The 17,109-nt window shown below is 32.5% G+C and overlaps 1 protein-coding gene across 2 annotated transcripts; it reads right to left on the bottom strand.

Moving 5' to 3' along the window:
• Positions 1-1,412: 1,412 nt before the first annotated feature.
• Positions 1,413-12,332, bottom strand: LOC108454223 (suppressor of RPS4-RLD 1). 2 transcript variants are annotated; one of them, XR_001866691.2, is made up of 25 exons: positions 11,992-12,227; positions 11,786-11,895; positions 9,979-10,826; positions 9,819-9,863; positions 9,599-9,700; positions 9,439-9,519; positions 8,548-8,614; positions 8,240-8,340; positions 8,045-8,152; positions 7,587-7,657; positions 7,406-7,462; positions 6,917-7,025; positions 6,732-6,812; positions 5,850-5,936; positions 5,326-5,532; positions 4,877-5,208; positions 4,243-4,329; positions 4,076-4,175; positions 3,352-3,443; positions 3,215-3,253; positions 3,005-3,098; positions 2,469-2,566; positions 2,079-2,390; positions 1,799-1,859; positions 1,413-1,692 (listed from the first exon to the last, which is right to left on the bottom strand). XR_001866691.2 is itself a non-coding variant. In XM_017752612.2 (24 exons), the coding sequence occupies exons 1-23, from the start codon at positions 12,111-12,113 to the stop codon at positions 2,102-2,104; spliced, it is 3,327 nt and encodes a 1,108-aa protein (XP_017608101.1). In that variant the 5' UTR covers positions 12,114-12,332; the 3' UTR covers positions 1,413-1,692; positions 2,079-2,101. The 2 variants fall into 2 exon arrangements, 1 of the variants encoding a protein (XP_017608101.1); XM_017752612.2 differs by lacking the exon at positions 1,799-1,859 and having other exon boundaries at positions 11,992-12,332.
• Positions 12,333-17,109: the final 4,777 nt, after the last annotated feature.

A 17,109-nucleotide genomic window follows, 5' to 3' on the forward strand; every position in this document is an offset into this window, starting at 1 on the left:
GAAAACAAAAAGTATGCATCTTTGGCCTCCCTCTTACAACTAAGGTAATAAGCAATGGTAGTTGGCATTTGAGATGACACATATAAATTAGTTGTTTTTACACATTCTATAATTCGATTGTGTTATGGGGGACTTTGAAACTCATTATGTTGAGCACAAACAATTTTATATTTATCCTACTAATAAATTGTGAAAGGAACTAATATTTACTTTTTAACAATATTATACTAAAATTTAATAATAATAAAATACCATGTTTATATAACATGTCAAGTGATCTTGTAGCCTCAATAGTGCCATTTTACTGTCGATAGAATTTTGGGTCTAGTGCTTAGTAATAAGGTAGAAGAGTTTGAGGTTTGGGATATTTAAGGGAGGAGAGAAATTAGGATTAGGTTTTAGTGTAAATGTTTTGTAGAATGTTTAGGTTTAAACTACTAAAGTTAATTTTGGGTATAAAACTCCTTTTAATTAAATTCAAGTGGTTAGACTTATAGATTATCAAATATCGAATTAATATTTTTGTCTAACCTTGATATCCACGGATGTCAAGGTCAGCCAAGTGTACCTTCGAGACATATATTTCATATGAGAATTAAAAATATAAAGATCTCGACATCCATAAATATCGTATACCCATAAGAAAATATATTTAGATCTTTTTGGGGAAAAAATCACAATATTTATATAAAATTTCAAAGATAAACTATAAATAATTGATACATGTGTAAAGACAAGGAAAAAGATAGAAAAGTGAAAGCGTTGGATGATAAATTGGCTAAGCCATAGCTTTATATTGTATTTCTCTTTAGAGATTGTCAATTAATCCAGCTATTACCCACCGTAAAAGAATAATATGCAAAAGAGGGATTTGACATGGCAGATTAAGACCGGGTAAGTCTTATTAATACAAAATATATATATATTTAAAATCTTTGGCATTGACAAATCTTACTTTAAAGAAAACTTGAGAAAAATCTTTGGTATTAACAAATCTAGATTCGATGAGTGAGATATCCTACCTACCCACTAATCTAATTTATGATATTTAATTAACTAATCGCAAGTAAAATATTGCTGAAATTCAAGGACACCTACCAAAAAGTAGAACATGGTTTGTAAACCACATTAGCAAGGATCTAAAACAAATTCGGGGTTGACAAAACAGCAGAACCACTATCCCGTGGAGAATCACCTAGAAACAATGACCAGCGGCCAATAATTATTTACCTTTTCAAAGCATTGAAATTATTGTTTATTAGGTACTAAATCTATTTAGAGTCAGAGAAGATGAAACGAACAAGAAGACCTAATCATAGGGAATTTTAGACGTATAAGCTCGGAAAATAATAATAATAATAATCTGTTTGTTTTCTGAGTAAGAGTTGGTAAGGAACTAGAAAATTAAATAATTTGTTTCGAACCAATTTTTGTTTCATAAATATGCCTATCCAACATGTAAGAAAAGCCAAGTTTGTTCGATCAAAAGAACTGGATAATTGCATTATTATATAATGCTGTACAACACATCAAATATACAACACATAGTTGCGTTTACAACAGCTCAAGACAGTGTAGAAAACAAAGAAATCTGGCCTTCGAACCGATCACAGCCGGCCACGACATGCAGGGAAAAAAATCCACTCCAATAAAATAGCAACTGCAGATATTACATTTGCGCTGGCAGTAATTCTGTAACCAAGTTTATATTGGAAAAGTTAGTTTACGATTGAATAGAGCTGGTAAGAACAATGCGTACAATTATACAGCATAAGGAAAAAATGAAAAAAATATATACCAACATGAGATGAATTTATATACATATAACAGGACAATGGTAGCCATGGTGTGTCACCTACCTGTCAAATCAAAGTTTATTTCAAGTGCACAATTATAGAATCATATTCACTCCAAATTATTGAACTACACTTGTCTAAGCTCATGATTCCACACTAAATAAAACAATCAAGGCTTTTTAAATCTGCCATTGAAGAAGATAAAGATTTAGGGGATGCCAAAATGACGAGAGAACAGGGCAAAAATTATATATTTTCAACTACTTGAGAGATGTGACCCACCTGTTTACGTTAAGAAGAATAATTCAATCATCATATGAACTCAGAGCGGCGACAACCGATCCCGTCGTTGCAAAAGTTGAGGTTACATCGGGAAAATCTTTCCACGATGACGAAATCTTTAGGGATGGATACAGCCAACTCTTAACTGAATCCATGAAGGAGTTAGGATCGAAGTTGAGAATGGCTTCCCAATCAACCTGCACACCTTTCGGAATGTTGCCCGTGAACTCCATATTAGCAGCTAGAAACAATCCAATCAAAACAACAAAGCCAACCACTGCAGTGCCCCTTGTGAGTGGCATAAAATTGTACCTGAAAAGCAATCAAGTATTATTTGCACTGAAAATCTTGAATTCGTTCAAACATGTGCAGTCTGATACCACGTCATACCAGTAATATGTCATTCTTAAAATAGCTTCTCTCACACTTTCAAGGGCATTGAAATCAGTGGACCCATAAGTTTCTCCACAATAAGCATTGCAAATGGCCTGCAAATCCATAAGTTAGTAAATTCAAATGTCACAATCAATCAGAAAACAGAAGATAGAGAAAATATAATAGTTAAAAAGTATATAATAAGACAGGTAAGGGCTGTTGATAAAAAAAGGTGTCAGAAGCTAATTACAATTTGCTGGTTCCAGCATTTTATCTAAATTTCACAGCATTAAGAAAAAAGATCAATCTAAACAGCAAATAAGAACCCAGAAGATACTGCAACTCATTTTCATGCAATTCAACAGCGGTCATAGTTATATTCAGGTGCATTTATATATATGCTAAAATTGAAAGCCAGAAAGAAATTATCTCAGATAGTCAAAGCAAACATGGAAGAGGAACGGCATTTTAGGCAAAGAAGGGCATTGATAGACTAAGCCTGGCAAATAATTGTTGACAATTGACTCATGTTTGAAATAAGAGCAACTTACTTCCCATGCCATTGTCATTTCAGCATCAAATTCCTCCCATCTGGAAGGTGTGCAAGGTGTTCTGATTGCAAAGTCATATCCAGGCTGTTGTGCCCTGTCAGAATAATTGAATGTTTTTCAACCACAATAGTCACTTGGAAAAGAAAAAGAAGCTCTAATTAATATTTGTTTTTCTTTTTAGAAAGAAGAGAGAATTTGACTCAAACTTACATTTTCACCAAGGTAATTCTAGTCCCTTCAAGCTGCTTCCTGAAATAAGGAATAAGCCAGCATTATGTCAAAACTAGGTCAAGAAAAGAAACATTAGATTCAAAGAGATCATCCTTCTTAGTTCTTGGAAGTTGTACCCCTCAAAAGCTGTGCTGTTGCACCAGGTAGCCAACCAGAAATCCTCACCCACAAGTTCGTAAAGATCATCACAAGATTTGGCATGCTCAATCTGAAAATTGCAGGTTAATATTTCATAAACTATTTCCACTTCAAAATCAGACACAACATGACTTCAGGTTTTGATTGGTATGACTAAGGATAGAACTAGACAAGGATGGAAAAAAGACATCAAATCTAACAATGGATACTTTTCATAACCACTTCCCTATTTGTAAGCTTAATCATGAGATTAGAACACCTTTTCACCCTAAGCTTTTTCAATCCTCCATACCAAGCAAAGCCTAAAACTCAATACTGTGCAAAACATTGGACTCCATCAGAAAAAAAAAATGTCAAAAGAATTTCGAAGAATTCTTAGGCTTCGAATTCTTAGGCGTCAATTGGTTTACTCAAAATTTGAGGAACAGGACAACTAAAATACCTGAAATACAGAACACTGAGACTTATTCTAATGTCTAAATAAGATTACTACTGAGAATATCATTAATCACAAGTATACATTTTTATTTCTTTAATTTTTGCTTCTTTATCCACCGTCAAGGACTGAACATTACTCCTTTCGTATTAAAATTTAGATTGTTCCAGGTAAAACAGATCATTACTGAAATTGCATGAAATGTTATGTACTGCAAAAGTTGAAGGCAAAATGTTATACAAGGTCTAAGCACTCATAGAACTTACATTTTCCAACTTCCCCTCTTTGGATAGATCAATAGGTTCATCAGACTTATTGTGCACAAAAAGTTTATCCCTCATGATCATCTTTGCTATATCTAATGTTCTGCAATATCACAAAATAATGTGAATTTGAAGAAGTCCTGTTGTTAACAAATCAAATAGGTATTTACCTTTCATAATTTGGAAAATAGCGGACAACTTTTGCTTGCCCAAGGACCATTGGTGTGTGAGAACCAAACCCAGAGTTGAACTCTTCACTGAACAAAAAAATAAAGGAACAGAAGTTCAGTGAACAATCATATATATTAGTGTTAAAGTCCTCGGGAAAAATTGAAACTATTCAAAATGCTGATCTGATTCATCCTAGATGTCCCAGGGTCTCCAACATCACATAGTAGCCTTAGAAGGTTTATATAGAGAATTTGAAATCTATAATCCTATGAGTAGATCTATGACATTTTCTCCAAATTGAATCGAACCTATTCAGCAATAAATGAAGAATTCAGTTACACTTACAATAATTGTATGACCTAGTGAGACTTATTGTACTCAGTTGGGATGAAAACCGACATAAAATAATGGAACAATAAAAAAAACACACTTGAAGCACCAATATAAAGCAGACCTTAAGATTTTATCCAAAAATAAAAGAAACCTAAACGGGATAGTTGAGAAATTTGTAGATGTTAGGTTCAAATCCATATAGATAGATAATACAAGACATGTCAACAAATAATAAGGTAACCATTAAATGTTTAAAACATCTTGGTAATAGTGTAGATAATAAGGTTAAAGATAGCAGACCTCAACTTGTTAACCCACACAACTGGATCACAAGGCTCAGAAATTTGTCTCCATTTGACAGCCAAAGAATAAACATCTTGCCATGACATCATAGGGCGACTAGAAGATCTGTCTTCCCCACTGCCATATGAAGCTGATGTTTCTGAGGAACTGCTTGTACTACAACCAGCACCACCTCTGTTCTGGCTAGCCAAACTGATTCTTTCCTTTCTTCGGTGCCTCTTACCACTTTTTGAGCTTCTATTAGAATGCTTCCAATCCACTTGCAAAGAACGCCATGTTTTTGACACCTTCTGTGCAATTTCAATGGCCGCTAATCCAGCCATACGGTGCTGGCACATAACACGTGATGAAAAGAAGATTGATAAACAAAGATGCAGGGAGAAAAAAAGAGGATTTAACAAAGGGCAATCATTGAAAATGGTCTAATTATTCTCAAGAATAAGCACCTGGCGCCTATTGGGTAAGAAACCAGGACAGTCATATTGGATTTTCTTGCCAATTAGGTCAGCAGCTAGTAGAAGAGCAGTCTTATGCTTTGTAATAGCAATATCTTGTTTTCTAAGCTTTCCCTTCTTCAGAGAATCACGCAATGGAGGCTGTCTGAAAACCTTCTCACATACATTCTTGGGGTGCGATCTTTTGCACCAGTACTCCTACATAAGAATGAATATAAGAAACAAAAAGGCCAAAAGACGAAAAAATGCACCAAGAAAGCAATTTGCTTTATTATATCTTTAGCATGGAAAACTAATTTGTTTCACAAAACTACCATAAAATCTCAAATGATGGGAAACTAAAGGCACTGAAGAGAAAAATATAAATTTTACTTGCATGTTAAAACGAAAAAGAAAAAACACAATCTTGCAGCAAAAGAGATCCACCTGTAAAACCAAAAGAGAACACAAACAACAAATGCACACACGCAATAGGAAGCTTCAACTTTAATATGATTATAACTAGGAATTATTACCTTGAACAGTGGATCTATATCTCCATCAATATCAAACCAAGAAAACTCACTGTTGACTTTGGAAGCTGTATATAAAGCAATCTCTTTCTGCAAATGAAGAATTTTGAATTCAGAGACCCTATCAGATGACTATTGCCTGACAAGATGATCAATAAGACAGCCCAAGAAACTATGAACTATGCTTTGTTGAGCATATTCAAAATAATATGTATCACAAGCCCAAACCACAAGAAGAACAAGATTTCCAAAAGCACATTTTAAGAGATGTAATTCCTTTTTTGAATATTATCAAACACAAAATGGTAATATCATGAAATAATTTCACTCAAAACAAATGTAAAAAGTAGCATGCATATGGAATGACAGTTTGTAAAATGAAACGAAAACCTGCGTATGCCTTAAATTGAAGGACATGTAACCGTGGAATGCACTTGGGAGCAAAAGGCGTACACCCTAATCTAGCCACCTCAAATTGAGAGGCAGACAGTATCTTTTTCTGCATTACACCAAAATCTGAGGGCCTAGACACACACCACAAGCATAAAAACTAAAACATCCAAAAAGTCTAGAGAGGAAAAGAACTTCGGACAATAAAAGCCATCTACAAAATATATAGAGAAAATCAATCCCAAAAAATCTATGCAAATGCCACATTTTTTTAACCTTCAAGTAACAAGACATCCAGGTTCAACAGAGATCTAGGATCAAGTTTGAGGTGAAACCATATTAGCTGAAAGATAGTACCAGTGACAAGTGAACAAATGAAAGAAACGGATATGAGAGTAACATGCTAACAATTGCGTCACTGAAAACAAATATATGGATAAAAATACCCAAGATGCGACTTTCATGCAAAAATCATTAATCTGCACAAATGGAAACCTGATAGAAGGCCAAACATTGAAGCACAAACTTTTCCATCGAGTCAAGTTCAACATCTAGGGCAGCATCATAGTCCTTGACCTGTGAAAGTTAAATTTTAGCACAGAAAAGTAATGCAGAAGTGCTATCAATGCAGTGTTATATATTAACCAAATGAAGTGTCTTAATTTATAATTCTTAGTTACCGCATCTGCATATTCTCCAATAGCATGATAGCATGAAGCTCGTAAGTACAAGCACTCAATATTTGAGTTTTCAATGCTCAATCCAACTGATAAATCCTTAATAGCCTTCCTGCAATATCCAAGTTGGTTTACTTAAGCCCATACGAGAAAAATAGGTGCTAGTAAAGAATAAAATCAAGTTAACAGATCAAGTAATAAAAGATAAAAAATTAAAGTTGGGTCACTTATGCACAGACAAGAAAATAATAGTGCTAATGAAAAACCTGAACTAAGCAAATCAAGTAATAAAAGATTAGGATAAAAAGTAATATTGATGGTTGACCTTGACAACCACAACTGTACATATTAAATAGAAAGTGCTTCAGTTATGGTTGCACTTCAGATAAAAATTAATTACAGATGGCCCATATCATCACTTGAAAGATTAAGTACATGATACTAAACCAGAGAAAAGTAACCATTCAGAAAAACAAAGCTGATCAAACACACCTGTGCTCCCCCATCCCATGAAGTAGTAACCCACGTAAGTGATATGCTTTAGCATACCTATCATAAAGAACATTAGTAACATCAAGTTTAGAAAGAAGGTAAATTAAATAATTTATGAAGTCGGGAAACTAATCATACTATTTAAGGAGGGATTCTATAGATAAGACAAAGACGAATTTACCTTGGATCAATTTGTATAACTTGTTGAAGGCAATCAAAAGCCTTTTTAGAGTTTGCTAGATCTTGATAGAACTGCCAGGAAATCACATAAGTTATGCCACAAGAAATTTAAATCAGCTTAGCACAGAACACTAGTTTATAGCAAAATAACATTTTTCTCAAGATGCACACACACATTATCACTCACTACCATACCCTGTCATCCACTTCAAAACTGCCAAGGATATCACTTAGTCATGTAGCAATACGTTTTAAGTAGACTGGTGGAGAATACTAGTTTTACTGGACAAAATAATAGTTTCTAACAAAGGCACAACCAAGGTAGACTTGTAAAAAAATGGCATTTTGGATATTTTGACACATCTTTTTATGAACAACCATGGAAGTTTAACATTGAGAACAAAATAATGTGCTAATAAAATTTCAGTCAATAAAGCACAATAATCAGATATAGTTTACCTGGGTAAGATGAGCCCAGGCCTCAACAAAACTTCGGTCAAGTTGGATTGATTTCAAATGTGCATCCTCTGCCCTTTTATATTCACCGATTGAAGATAATGCCATTCCCTACAAGAGAACACCAGCTATTAATACAAAAGTCCGAAAATATCAGGTTCCTCCAGAATCAGCAACATAGATATGTTTAATGCTAACCAAATATGTATATGCAGACTTGTTAGTCTTATCAAGCTTCACACAAGCAGACAGATCTTCAACAGCAGCATCAAAATCCTTGAACTTGAAATTCACTATTCCTGTACAAACTCCATATATATCACTTCCTAGCCACATAGTGTTTATCATTTTCAAGAAATAACAGTCTTTTGTGATAAAACTGAAGTATATGAACGATCCTAGAAACATTCCCAATGATGAACAGTGTTTCAATGGGTATATGAAGGATTATAACTGAAATTACTGGACAGATGGAGAGAGCATATTTGAATAATTAAGCAAGCTACCTCTTTCATGTAATATATCAGCTGAATCCGGATCGAACTCCAATGCTTTGGTCAGGTCTTCAATTGCCTGGCATATAGGTGTAATTGCAGATGTCAAATTTCAGTTATGACAAGAACTAAGCTATATTATTTGCTTCACAAATTATATACCAGAAATATAGTGTAGCAATAGGCACTGAGAGTGTGCTTGGTTGAGTGGAAAAGTGGAAGGATACAAAGAGGGAGTGAAAAAGTGGAAAGAAGATAAATTTTGAAAGTGATTGGAAAGAAAGAAAAAGGAGAGGAAAGAAAATAATAGAGATGACTATCTTAATGCGTAAAAAGCAATTTTTATAAATTGGAATGATAAGAGGAGAGAAAATGAGAGAGGGATGAAAGATTGAAAGCTAGTTCAAAATTATGCATTTTCAAAATGTTCATTTTCTTTCCTCTCATTTTTCAACACTACCAAGCAATGGATGAAAAGAAAATTACTTTTTCTTTCAATTTTTCCATCTTGCCTACCAAGCACACCCATGGAAAAAAAATTACATTTTCTATCTTTCTATTTTCTACCCTTTCAATTTTCCATCTTTCCAATTTTCTTTCCACTCTACCAAGCAAAGCCTAAAACTTTCCATCATTCAGGTCATAAATAACACTCAGAAAGTGAAATTTTTCATCTGTCGCTTCTCTTCGCAAAATCTAATTTTGAGAAGACAAATAACGCGCACAGGAATGGAAACCAGCCTGTAACTTAAAGGTTTTAAGTGAACCTTAATGTCCTGGTTAACCAATGCAATGTACCCAAGCTAAAGATCACATACGAATGCAATTATGGAAAGAGACTGGGAAGAAGTTCTCGTTTGGCAACAAAGACAGTATGAGAATGAAATTGTAAAAGACACTAACCTCAATAGATTCTCCTAAGGCAGCCCGAGCTTGACCTCTCCTTTTCCAAGCCTCACCAGCCGATGGTTTTGATTGAATAGCCTAAATCAAATTGATCAAATGAAGCATAGAAAATGGCTGTCACTTTGTTTAGACAGCTGAATAATGAGGATTTATGTACCTTAGTAAAATCATCAATAGCAGCTTCAAGCTCTCGTTGGAATGCATATGCAGTTCCTCTTCCTATTAGTGCCTCAGGATACGTTGGATCCTCTTTCAGTATCTGCACATATTTTTAAAATTTTTATATGATAAAGAAAACAGGGGGCAAACCCACAAAAGCCAGAATGACACAAGAGAAAACTACTATGACAAGAAAAGGTTTTTTTATAAAAAAATACCTGGTCAAATATAGATATGGCATAAGCATAATTTCCTTCATTAACCTACAAAAAGAAGAAAAAAATGCAAGTCAAAAAATCATGGTTCAAGGTTTTCACATTACAATTGGTAATTGCACCAAGCTCAAAACCAAAAAATGAGTTAAAAATTAAAACATACCTGAGCAATGCCCCTTGATAAGCGAAAATCTACACTGATTGACTTGGTCTTTGAAATCTTAGCAACACAGAACTTCTTACTCCTCTTGGCTTCATCACTGATTTCATTATTTGTGTCAGAGGAGTTATTTGGCAAGCAGTGACCTTCAGTTATATCACTTGAGTTACTGGAAATGGCAATGGATTTACTGCACGGTTCTGATTTCTCACTTAGAGCAGTACCTGAATCAGAAGAATTACTTGGTGTGTCAAAATTATTATGGGTTCCATTTGTAAGGCCATGAGGCATCTGATTTGTACTGGTCAGATCACTAAATCCTCCATAACAATTATCACCACAGATGCTGCTGTTCTCAGAAGCATCAGCAGATTCCACACTTAACTTAGATCCATCACTTAACACAGTGAGATTTTTGAAACTTTCACATGATTTTTCATTGGTGTCAGATGCTAACTCAGATGAAGACAATGACAACTGACTCCTCTCTTCATCATTAGTTCCATTGCGTGGGTCAAATTTGTCATTAGACATGTTGCAGAACTTCGATACATCCCTACGCTCTTGGAATAATCTAGAGGTATTGTATTCGTTTTGGTACTTGAGAGTTTCATTTAATTTCCCATCAACATAAGGTGTTGATATGGATACAGGGGTAGATAACTTAGAGTCAGCCACATGGTTGTCACTAATGAAACTTATGTCTTGTTTGCCTGGTTTCGCTGCTGTCAAAAGCTCTTCCAGTTCCAGCAATTGCTTCAGATCAGCAGACTTTCGTAAAGCATGTTCATACCCTCTCTCCCAAACAGCAATAGCATCCTCTTTCCTTCCCAGTGCAGAAAATGCACGGCCTACATAAGGAAAATAAAAACATTGAGTTTGAGCAGCCTGCCCCAAGCACAGGACAATAGACTTTGCTGTCTACAGTCAAATAAACAGTGATGGTTTAAAAAAGCATCAAGGATGTACCAAAGAGATACATAACAACACATCATCCAGTTGCACAAAGCACACGTGAAATTGTCCAGAAAAACTGAAGACATGTGAAACATCACTTTGATTACAAATTCTAAATTAAATCAGTTAATTTTATCATTACAATATTATCTTAACAGTTTTGAAGTCCAAACTGATGATGGAAAACCACAATTGACATTTAAAATTTGAGCGAGGGAGCTTGATCTATGTTCTTGACTATATTATCACTCGTAAATTGCACCTTCCGTTAATTAGTACTTTAACTACTATCAAGCTACAGCTAAGATTCTACGATACATAGCATACCATCTAAAGCTTGATCTATGTTTTTGACTATATTTATCACTCGTAAATTGCCGTTAATTAGTACTTTAACTACCATCAAGCTACAGCTAAGATTCTACGGATACATAGCATACCATTTAACTGATGGCAGAGAGAATATATTACCATATTCACTCCGCTCTATGATAGCATACTAAATTTCAAGAGTCACATGCATCACTTCGTTATGCTGTTCGATAAAAATGTGCATTGTGTGAGTCGGAAGCAAATATAAACTTAAATTAATAGAACTCAAATTCTCTAACTTAGAAAAAAATCAACAGTTTTGAAGGATTACGTCAGTAAAATAAAATCACAGCCCTAAAACTCGAATCTTAGACCGAAAAGGTATGCAGAATCATGAAAATAATCTCCGATTAATCTAAATTCAATTAACAAACTATATTGATTAAAAAATGCATAAAATCAAGTTCCAAACGATGCAATTAACAAGTAAAATGAAAGAAAACACTTAGATATAGGAGGATCAAAGAAAACCAAAAGATGCCTTTAAGGATATAAGCTTCAAGAACCGTAGGGTCAAGCTGAAGCGCCTTATCACAGTCTTTAACCACGTGCTTGTGAAGCTCCAATTGACTATAACAAAACGCTCTATTGCTGTAATCAGAAAAAACATCGATCAGCAAAATGAAAAAGGGTAAAAAAAATTTGAAGATCGAACGGAATACAAATCGGGAAAGAGTTTTAAAGGACCAGATGTCTTGGATTGCGCAAGACTGAGAGAGGAGCGAGTCCAGGACTCGTATTGCCTTGGACCAGTCACGAGAGCTGCAGAGTTTGGCGAGTTCGACTCGCTCGGAGATAGCTGAGTTCATGGTGAACGACTCAGGAGAGCCGAGTTGGGGGAAAAGAAATGAAAATGGGTAGCGGCGAGGAAAGAAAGAAGAGTTGGGGGAGTAACGGTAGTGAAGAAATCAAGGACGGTGATGTGGGGAAGGTTATGCGGCACGTGCGACTGACACGTGTGGAACTGGGGTTGACCCAATTTCAATTTTGGCCTTTCAACTAAGAGCGCACCAGGACTCGCCTTGGGTGCGTGGGTAGCAATTTAGAGGCTAGGGATTTAAACCGGATCCCGAGCAGGTGGGTTTGAAGGTCACATTTCGAGTAAGAGATTTTTAAATTTTAGGTTTTAAATTATTCACTAATAAATAAAATATTTAATTAAAATATATGTCGAAATGTTATATTTAAAATTCATTATTTAAATTTTTTGGTAAACTAAATATTGATTTTTAAGATTAAATTCAATAATTATTGAAGTAGAATTATAAAACTGATTGTTATTTACTAAAAATTTAAGTTTTGGATATGATATAGTGTTTGATAAATGTACATTTTAAATTTTTTAAATTAAATATGATATACTTTTAACAATATTCAAACTAATAATAAAGTAATTAATTTAAATATTATGATTTAATTTCTAGTTTAAAGGATAAAATAGGGTTGAGATAGACAAAATAAACCAATTGATTACTTTTTAATATATTCTCTTGGCAAGTTTTCACTGATTCTTTAAAAAAATTAAATTAAATGGTTTATAATACTCAAAATTTTAATTTTCCAACCAGCCCTTATTCATAGTCTAACCTGCCTATTGAAATCAGAAAGTTTATCACAAATTTGATAAAAATAAATAAATAATAGAAATGAGACTTGTTTAGAAAACATATCCAACAATTACGAGCTAAGCTATTTTTCCTTTTTTTTCAATTATATTACTTTTATTATGTAATTTTTAATATAAACAATAAATATTTTAGAAAATATAAACTTATCTATATTTAAAAGTTAATAAAAGAAACTTAAATGCAATTTTCTTCCATTTAAAGATTAAAGATTACAGATAAAAGTATATATTGTATTAAAAAAATTAACAAAAAAATTAAAATTTGAATCTAAAATATCCAACAAAACTTAAACATATAAATAAAATATTGATACTGTAACCATAATGCCTCACTTGGTTTAGAAGGCCATACTTACTCTTGAATAAGAGTTTTTAATAAAATCAGTAGTAACTTTACATTATAACTATTTCAATAGAATTAATTATTATAAATATTAAATTAAATAATTAAATTGAATAAACATCAAGATCTCACACATCTATAAAACTCGAATCTAAAATTTTAAATTTATCTATAAAACTCGAATCTAAAATTTTAAATTTATCAAGATTTTATCATTTTCGTACTACCCAACTTTCTTTTGGTACATAAATAATTTCTTTGTTTAAGTCTAATATTAAATAACCAAAAATAACCATAGTAACTTGTTTCTCCAAACTTCTTTAGACAGCTTAAAGGCCACATGCATAACTTTAGGTGGCAAGCACATACAATAAAAAAATCAGCGTTGGAAATTTTAGAGTGATTTTATTGGGGAAAAGCAAATGACCTCCACAGATGACACGATTAACTATTATCCCTTTTGTCACGTTTATGTGGCGTGCACTTTGGTGCATACAAAGGATCCTTCCTCCCATTGCAAGTAAAGTTCACCACCAAATATTCTTTCTTCCCCTTTTTTTTCGAGAGTATAAAACATTTGGCTAAAGGTGGCTATGATATAAATGTATGTCAAATCTTTCACCAATCTATGTTAAAAGTATATATATGTTTTGCTTAGCTATGTATATCCTAAGGATTAAGAGTTACTAATTTTTTTAAAAAAAATTATATTTAATATATTTGCCAAAAAGGTCTGACTATTTCGAGAGAAGTCCCCAAAGTGTCATCTGTCGGGCAGTCGATTAGATCCTCAACAATCGTAGGTATTGCCCTAGGACTCGAGTTTTGTCTCTCGACTCCACAGAGTGCCCCAAAGATTCACCGAGTAAGAGTGCCTCAATTGGTGGAAAGAGTACAAACCTAAAGGATGCATAGATAATTAATCGATGAAATCACACACCATGTAGATCGAATCACCAACCAAGACATAACTAGCTTTTTCAATGAGACATGGTTTAGTTATGTCTTGGTTGGTGTTTGATCTACATCACACACGACTTTATCAATTAATTATCTACGATTCCTTCAAGTACGTACTCTATCCACCAACCGAAGAGCTCCCACTCCACAAACCCAAGTGATACCATGTCTCCATGAAAAAGTTAGATATGACTTAGTTGGTGGTTCGATCCACATCGCGTACAACTTCATTGATTAATTATATATGCATCTTTTAGGTATATACTCTCTTCACCAATCGAGGCATTCCCACTCTGTGAACCCTTGGGGCTCTCCATGTAGTCAGGAGATAAAACCTAGGTCCCAAGACAATTGTTCAACAGATGACAGTTTGAGTAAAAAAATCGACCCACTCAACAATATTATTAATACTCAATTAAAAAATAATACATTAATTCAATGAGGTTATTTATAAATATAGATAACATGGTTTTATTTTTTAATACTCCATATATATATAATTTACATTATCATTTTTGTTAACTCACCAAAATCGGAATATAAGAAAGCAACTTATGTATCATTAAACTTTCAAATTTAAACATAGTCGAAGTCGTTCGCTTCTTATTTTTTGTTTTATTCAGTGGCAGTGTCAGCCTCCGGGGGTTGATTATCACCCGCCTTTTTTCTCTCCCATCAACTCTTTCTTTCTTTCTTCTTCTCATTCACTACACATGTTTTCTCTCTTATCAGTTTGCAGATATATTTTGTGGGTATCTTTATTGTCTTCGCAAGTTGTGATGGATAGATGACGATGTCTGCCATTCGTTAAAACTCCACTAGCCACCAGTAGTTTTTCTTGAAAAGTGGGTGCCTCTTCGTCAACTTTTTAATATGTTTCTGTTTTGAGACTGTTTTAGAATAATAAATGATTTCACGTGTCGATTTGGACCCATATTGTCTTAAATTTTATATTTTTTGTTTGTTTTGCCATTGTTTTATAATTAGAATTTTTTGTCTACTATTGTAGCATATTTTTTAGTTTGCTTATGCATATAATTTTAGTTTTACAAGCGATTTTAGGGATGATTTTGTTGTCATCCTCTCTAGTTTGGTGAATGTTCAATTCTTTTGTCGATTTTTCCTTGCCGCTTTGGATCATCCAAGGCTAATTTCCTTATCGTATTAAGTGCTTGCAATTAGTCCAGATATATCGTGCTTGAGTTATGACAAAGCCAATTGTCAACTTGTCATAATATTCTATTAATGCTGAGGCTAAAGTTTTTGTTATGTTAATGGAGCTTGTCCTTCACCATCTACGACAAATATTTACGTTTTTTTTTGAATTGTATGGTTCCATTCATTAAATGAATTAATAAATTTATCTTTAAAAAATTTTCAAATTTAATCAAATTTGACAATATGGTACATTTGAATTGAATTTAACATTTTGAATGTAGTACTTTTATTATCAGTATTACTAACGTTAAATATGAGTTATGGTGTGGTCTAGATTATTCTAGTGTTGACAGTGGCTTCTAATTTATCTAGAAGTTAATATAAAATTTCCTATTAATTTTTAAAATATAAGATATTTTTAAAAAGTAAAAAAATATTTTATTTAGAACGGTTAAATATTTTTAAAGTAAAAGCATTGTATTAAACAAATTTGGTAAACTTTTAAGGATCGACTTTATTGAAATAAACGACAAGGAAGAGTAAGAGAATTTTTAATAATTTTAATTAATATTTAATTATGTTTAAATAATTTATTAATATTTGTCTTTAATTTTCTGATCAGTTTAATTTTATTCGTAGGAAAATGCATTACTTAAAAATATCATTTTATACAAGATGAAGTTTAAAAAATATGTATAAACAAATTAAAAATTATCAAATATTATATTATTTTTTAATTTATTGTAAATGAAATACATGTAAATTGATAGAAAATAAAACAGTTAGGTACATTAAGCATCATTGGACTGTAAAGAAGTTAAAAAGAAAAGATGGAATTTGCTACATACACTCCTAAATTTTCTAGTTTACTTTTTTCTACTTCCAATAATTGCTGCTTCTTTTTTATAAAAGAAGTTAAAGAACAATCCCTCCAACAATGGGAGATTACCGTGGTTGGTATGATTTTTAGTATCATATTTTTAGTATACTTTGAAGTTTCACTCTCTTATATTAATAATAATATTGATATTAATAAAATTAATACTCAATTGATCGTTTTACCAATTTTCAAATATAAATAATTCAAACAACTGCATAACATATACACACTATTATTGCAATCAACTATCATTTTCATTTAACTTGAATTAATCCATTTTGACAATATTTTATTTGATAATACTATTGTTTAACAATATAATGTGACACCTCTTATCAAGACTTTCATTGATTTCGTAAGAAGCGTATATCGATACTCAAAAACATTAATAATTTTAAACATGATTTAATTTTTAATACAAAATAATTCTAATTCATAATTAAAATAATTCTCAAATTCAATTAAATGAAATGTCGATAACCCAATGTATCTTATAATAAAACAATAACTCCATACCAATATCCATACATACATAATCTTTACATAATAAACATATACAAGATTATAACTAAAGTCTAAAGTACCATAATTACTAATTCATCTCATGTTTATAGAACTAAATTAAAACTTAAAAAGTCCACCTAAGAATAACAAATATGTAACATATATACACATATATATCCATTACTAACTTCACATATAAACATAACATGTGTAATTCATAGACATAGGCAAGGGTAAATTCAACATTTTATGTGATTAATGATTTCCTTTTAAATTATGTAGAATTTGGTTATTAATGAAATCACAATTATTCTTAAAAAACAAAATAAAACA

This window comes from Gossypium arboreum, chromosome 11 (genome assembly GCF_025698485.1).
Source record: "Gossypium arboreum isolate Shixiya-1 chromosome 11, ASM2569848v2, whole genome shotgun sequence".
Lineage (NCBI taxonomy): Eukaryota > Viridiplantae > Streptophyta > Magnoliopsida > Malvales > Malvaceae > Gossypium > Gossypium arboreum.